This window comes from Aulostomus chinensis, chromosome 22, assembly GCF_037954235.1.
Source record: "Aulostomus chinensis isolate RoL2024-O1b breed Wild chromosome 22, RoL_Achi_v1.0, whole genome shotgun sequence".
NCBI lineage: Eukaryota > Metazoa > Chordata > Actinopteri > Syngnathiformes > Aulostomidae > Aulostomus > Aulostomus chinensis.
Genome location: NC_141341.1, coordinates 447,501 through 454,095, shown reverse-complemented (window position 1 = coordinate 454,095; position 6,595 = coordinate 447,501). Strand labels below are relative to the sequence as shown.

Genomic DNA, 6,595 nt, shown 5'->3' with positions numbered 1-6,595 from the left:
AAGTGGTGTCATCGTCCCTGCAAATGACCATCTAACCTGCCAAATGACCCAAACAAAGAGCCAGTGATAATGTCATGTCCTCTACTATTGTTCTGTTCATGATGCGCTAGCCTGGCTATGTGACTGTCTGCATGGTCACAGGACATCCAGCCAGAGTGCAGTGAACTGTTCCTGTCTGCTGCTGACCTGAACGTGCAGGTCCAAGTTTCTGGGATGCTTCCATGTACTGTAGGCTCAAAGTGAGTGACAGAGGGGACCCTGCTGCTGCTGCTGCTGCTACATGGCTTTCTCTACCTTTACTTTCCCAACACTCAAAGATTGCTCCTGGTGGGTTGGGGGGGCCCAGTGGTTTCTGGGAGATCTGCACTCTGATTGGCTGGTTGGACCTTAAAATTTCAAATAATGCAAAAGAAGGTTTGGTCAAGATGCAGGCCAACACACTTGTATCTCAGGATCAGTCCAGCATCCAGTCAGATGCTGGTGCTCTTCATGAGTCGAAGTCAGTGAACTGATCAGTTGTTGGTCACCTGATCAAGTCCCTCAACCGTGTCAGCAGCAACTCTCCTGTATTGCTGGTAGTCAGTGAATTGATATCACTGATCACTTGATATCCATCAAGAAAGAAACAGTAAAATGTGTCTTTGCTCTTCCTCTCATCTCCCTCCTCCTCCTCCTCAGATGCAGACTATCAAGTGTGTGGTCGTGGGTGACGGTGCAGTGGGGAAGACCTGCCTCCTCATCTCCTACACCACCAACAAGTTTCCATCTGAGTACGTCCCCACGGTGAGTCCCGGGACACTTGGCATTTCCTGCTGCCGTGATGGTCATGAACACACCACTGTAGAAGATCAGGATTAATTAGAGGAAGAGCGGTGTGGTTTTTTTGAGCAGTGATCAATATTGCAATCAAATCACAGAAGAGGGTCCCAGGTTCCAGTCCTGGCTGTGCCTCCACCTCTGTATGGGGTTTGCATGCTCTCTGTGTCTGCTTGAGTTTCCTCCGCCCTCAAAGACACGTGTGTCCTGGTAAGTCCTCTAGATTGCAGTCGGACCCGTACATGCCTCATCTACCAGAGCACCAGGCTTCTGTCACAGGACTCTGCCTCCTGGAGGACCTGCCACATTACCTCATATCCTGGCTTTGCTGTGAAATGTTGCAAAATCATTTAAAATGTCATTTTACCACTCATGTAATTTGACATGTTCTATAATAAATGACCGTCTCTGGATACGTCGGGAGCCATTTCAGTCCAGTCAGCATTAATAACCAGAAGCGCTGGTATGACCAGCACCAGATTCAGCTGCACTAAATCAGCGGGAGGACTCCCCAGCTCCCCCACATCAGTGGATGCACTGAGAGATGGTGTGAGAAGACACTTGGGGTCTTGCATAAATTTCATGTAGCTACTGCCATCTAGAGGCGGTGGTAAGCTACTGCCGACCAACAGCAATTAGTGTTCAGCACGAAGCAAATTGGATGGAACCTGGATGTTTCACCAGCCTGTGGTGACCATGGCCCCACCTTCACTAAGAGGTACATTTAAAGTAGTCTGGTGGAAACAGTAGTGGGTTAGTATGCTGACTACTGCAGTTCCTCTCATGCACGCAGACGCCTGGTTGGCTGACAGGTTCATCACAGCGAGGGCTGAACAATTTGGGACAAAAATCTGAGTGGGATTTTTCTGACAGATTTGACTTTTGATTTGTGATTTTTTTCCCTCCAAACTTCAGTTCAAAAGTCATGGTGACCTTTAGTGATGGAGCGTGATCACCTGGTACCGTCTGACGACTGTCTGCCAATGCTGATGCAGTAATGAGAATTTATGATCAAGATCGAAGAGTGATGATCACTTTCTTTGAAAAGGACGGTACGAACAAAAGATGATCAACAGAATGTAGGGGAACCTAGGAAATCATCACCTGCTGAGGTCGTCCGGGCACTTCGTGTCTCAGGCTTTGTTCCGTCTCTGGAGACAAAGACAAGTGTCTCAGCGTGGCCTGGCTCCATCAGCTTGGCTCTCAGCTTTGTCGTCTCCTCACTGTCCGTGCCGGTGACACTAACATGCATGTGCTCCGTGTGCTGCACCTCTCTACATGTATGTTGTACTTTCACTCAACTATGTACCAGAACTCCTCCTGGGGACTCGCTGAGCAGCTGTGGTGTGTCGGTGACTTCGCCCCACCTCTGCTCTCCCCCTGCGCGCTGGCCCTGCTCGTTCAGAGCTGGATTATCAGAAATCCCTCAGAGTAACGGATTCCTTTTATGGAAGTGATGTTTCGATCCTTCAAGGAAATGACACTCGGCCATTTGGGATCACGGTGGATCTGCTGCCGGCGGACTCCCCACGCTCGGTGAAGCTAAAGCAAAGTTCTACGATATTCACATTTTGTGCGGACTGGAAAAACGTGAATTTAAAAAGTAAAATTTGTGTCCTTTCAAAACATCTGGAAAAAGCCAGAAGTTTGGTATGTTCAAATCTGTGTGTGTGTGTGTATTTTGAAGCACTGTCCCTCCAGTGGGGGCCAAGTATGAAGCCGACTGGTGGTTAGGGTTAGTTAGAACCTTATGTGGAACCGTTGCGTCCAGAACAGAGCTGGACGCTGGCTGCTGCTGTCCTCATTGGTCGGAGCCGTCCCTGGAGGGAAAAGCTCCTTCGGTCTCATTCCCTCCTAAACCCTCGCCGCTGTGTAGCCGAGCCGGCTTCATCTTGTGGGGTGCTGCTTCTCCACAGTACCTCGCAGGCCACAGGGTCACTGTCACAGAGGGAATCAGTCAAGCGTCCATGATAAAAGCATAACTCTAACTGACCATTGCTGCTGTGTCTCCAACCTCCTCCCTTCGTGCATCTCTCTCCCAGGTCTTTGACAACTATGCGGTGACGGTGATGATCGGTGGCGAGCCGTACACTCTGGGGCTGTTTGACACTGCAGGTACGTTGAGTAACTGGTCCCTCCCAGCGGGGATCATGGGACCGGCTACGTTTTGATCTATGTTTATCGCCCCCTGCAGGTCAGGAGGACTATGACAGACTGCGACCTCTCAGTTACCCTCAGACCGACGTCTTCCTCGTCTGTTTCTCTGTTGTATCACCGTCTTCCTTTGAGAACGTCAGGGAGAAGGTTTCTTCTCGTTCACTCATTAGGCAGCCAGAACACTGAGCTAAATGATGCTTTTGGTTTTCTGCTATCAAACTAGAATAAACTGGCATTTCCAGCGACACAGAACACTTAGCTGCTGTTGCACAGAGCCAATCTAACCATCTCTGCCTGACCTGACAGTGGGTGCCGGAGATCTCCCACCACTGCCCGCGGACCCCCTTCCTGCTGGTGGGGACTCAGGTGGACCTGAGAGACGACAGCAACACCCTGGAGAAGCTGGCCAAGAACAAACAGCGAGCGTTGACCTGCGAGAGTGGCGAGAAGCTGGCTCGTGACCTCAAGGCCGTCAAATATGTGGAATGTTCTGCTCTGACACAGGTAGGTCAAGTCCGGAATCCCTGGGTCAGGCTTCCATACAGGTCAGAGGTCACATCATGTGAAAGCTCTTAGAAAGCAAAACAAAAGTGGTGGTGTTTTTTTCCTCAATTTGGTCACTAATTTTGAACAATCCTTATATGGCGCCGTGGTCGTACACCTGTAAGAGTGACCCTTTGCAGGTGTTCCAGAGATGTGGGACAGACAACTCAAACACAATGGCGCTGGTCTCCCACTCATCCTGGGCAGACGTGGAGATGACTTGGTTAAGTGTCGTCCAGATGAAGGAGTGATGATTCACTGAGCAATCAGCTGTCTGATTGGCTTCTAAAAATTCAACTTGTACTGCTGTGAAAGATGGCGAACGGCCAGTTCACGGTGAGCAGAGAGGGGACGCGTCCTGAGCTGCTTGACTGTTTGTCTTTGCCAGAGGGGACTGAAGAACGTGTTTGACGAGGCCATCTTGGCAGCTCTGGAGCCTCCCGACACCAAACCAAAGAGACGCTGCGTCCTGCTATAGACGCCAACAACGCAGGGGTGGACGGGGGACCAGGGAGGACGGGACGGGACGGGAGCGGACAGCCTTCAGTCTCGTCACAGACGCGTGATGCTCTAATATGACTAATGGGTTTGAAGATGGTCGACCAGGAGCCTGGAGACCAGCTGAGCCACATCTGAACCTCAGATGCCTTAAATACCAACAGACGATGGACGCTCACCGACCACCACATCTAAACTAAGACACGCCCATATTTGGTCACTAAGCTAAACCTTCTACTAATTACAGTAGTCTGTTTCTCTGGAAAGATAGAGAAGTAGTTACATTATCGCAGTTTCTTTGTCACTGTTCAGTTCATTCACATCTTCCATCCATCGTCTGTACCACTGCTGAGGCTGGCCGGGGGCGGAGCCTATCCCAGCTGTCACCGGCGTGAGGTGGGGTACGTCATTCAGTCCTGACCTGATTGGTTGATTAGAGAGTGAATATTTGCATTGTACAGGTTGACAGCGTGACAGTGGTTCTTGCAGATGCCTTCAACACAGCCTTCATAACCGGAACTGTTGGTCTGGTAGTTTGGGGGCAGCGTTGTGTCCAAGGCTCCTTTTTCCTCTGGAGTGTCTGAAGTCACATGGTTTCACTTTCCTGCTTTACCAACAGCAGGAAGTTGTTGCATTTTTGGAAATGTAACAATTTTCCTTTTATCATCTTTCGGCCCAGAACCCCCCCCCCCCCAGTTTATATTCCTGTCAAAGTTTCTGCCTCTGCCTGAATGAGACACACATTTTTGAGTTTGAGATGTCTCCACTTGAATGATGGCGTTGAAGCAGCGCTCGCCAAGCTCCTCCCTCCTGGGGGTGGGATCAAACTGAAGTCCTTAGACCTGATGAACTCAAATGTCTCCGAGCTCCATCACCATGGTGACGTCACCGTTTCCAGGTTAATACAGAACCCCAGGACGCCATTCTAGCAGGTCATTTATGAGGCTGGTACCCTGTGGTAGCAGGGCGTCACCTCTGGATGACACGCCCCTCTCCAGGTTCCATCCCCTCATCTTCAAATCATGGCCCCAGTCTTTTTTTGACAACCTTTTTTTAGCTCTTCATTCTGTTTGGTTCAGCTTTTTCGACTGTTTGAAAGACTTGAGAATGCGACTGTTGAGAGAGAGAGAGACCACTGACGGAGGGAGACAGTCAGATTGGTGACACCTGACTGACCGAACGACGACAGCAGTGACGTTGATGCTGTTGACACAAACGCCCCCTGTTGCTAACAGGGTTAGCATTAGCACCTCCAAAAGGCCTTCAACATACAGTCTGTACAAGTCTGAATGAGCTTGCACTGGCCTGTCCTGGCCCACGGGACCACCAGGTGGTACCTCTTCAGCCCCCCTGACAAGAGCTCATTGGACCTTCTTCTGTCCAGGCTCAGTCCTTCTGTCCAAGTTCGTTTGTAGGTGACAGTTGGGCAGAAACTGATGGCACATTCAGCCCATTGTGGCGATGGCGTGTCTCCTTTCCAACTGCCCTCTGTTTGGGAGACATGCTAAGTGTCTGCTAATCTGCTGCCCCCTTGTGGTTTGGAGTGTGGAAGCTTGCTCTGATTTTTACAAATTGTACCTTTTTGTTTGAACTGAGAGAGATTCCACTTTCAAAGTTTCATCTGAGGCGTCACCCTGGACCCCTAAAGCTGTGATGTCATCAGATATACCCTCAGATGATGAGTCAGCAGATATTTCTGCTTTTCTAAGCCAAATGGACCTCCCTCTGGAGCTGTAGTTTTAGGGAGCCATTTGTCAGGGGGGTCAGAGCCGACCGGGCAGCGTCAGCTGAAGGTGGAACAACTGGTCAGCAGCATAGTTGTGGCCGGAGGAAATGACCTGGTTCCTTTCACCTGAGAGCCTGTCCTGCTGAAATAAACTCAAACTCCACTTTGTGTCTTTATTGTAAAAGTTGTGGGATGATGGTTTATTCTGATGAGTGAAGGTTCTGTTTCTCTATTTCGCTGCTCCTGATTGCTTCCTGAGAACATTATTTTAGCAGTTTTGATGAACTCTTTCTCTTTTCCTCTGTTCCTTGACGGTCGAGTGCCAAGAGTGGAGCCGCTCTGATCGCTGAACTCCTGCGCCAAGAACACGTGAAGCAATAACTGCCGAATGTTTGCCCTTGTGTGTGGAAATAAAAGAGACCTGACTGTTGTTCCACCTTTTATTTAGTGACGCTTCATAAATTTGAGTTCTCTGGTATAAAGTTAAAACTTAAATTTCTTTTTTCTATCAGTGTTGACTTTGTCACAGATTTGAAACAAATGAATCAGGACGACCTCAATAAATCTATCCTCCTCTGCCTCAACACGTTTTCTTTTTTGATCAAAAAAATACAGAGTGCATAGAACACAAAGGCCACGATTGTAAAAAGCATAAGCAGCAGAGGAGGGTGGCAATGAAGTACAAGTACTTCATCTCTGCAGGACTCCTGACAGTCTTCAGTAATATTTCTAGAAAAAAGTTCTTTGGTTGTAAATGGCTTGATGTCTAAGTGCAGTAACCTACAGTGAACGCTAGGGGGAAGTGTTCCTCCGTGTGTGGGGGGGTCCTTGGTCCCAGCGTCCCTCTGTTATGTC

The 6,595-nt window shown here is 49.3% G+C and overlaps 1 protein-coding gene across 2 annotated transcripts; it reads left to right on the top strand.

Annotated features, from left to right (window-relative positions):
• The first annotated feature begins 678 nt into the window (after positions 1-678).
• On the top strand, positions 679-6,339 carry LOC147240179 (cell division control protein 42 homolog). 2 transcript variants are annotated; one of them, XM_086194231.1, is made up of 5 exons: positions 679-783; positions 2,859-2,931; positions 3,011-3,120; positions 3,280-3,477; positions 3,905-6,339. In XM_086194231.1, exons 1-5 carry the CDS (start codon positions 679-681, stop codon positions 3,992-3,994), a joined length of 576 nt encoding a protein of 191 aa, XP_086050357.1. In that variant the 3' UTR covers positions 3,995-6,339. The 2 variants fall into 2 exon arrangements, with proteins under 2 accessions (XP_086050357.1, XP_086050355.1); XM_086194229.1 differs by lacking the exon at positions 3,905-6,339 and adding an exon at positions 3,657-3,896.
• The last annotated feature ends 256 nt before the right edge of the window (positions 6,340-6,595 follow it).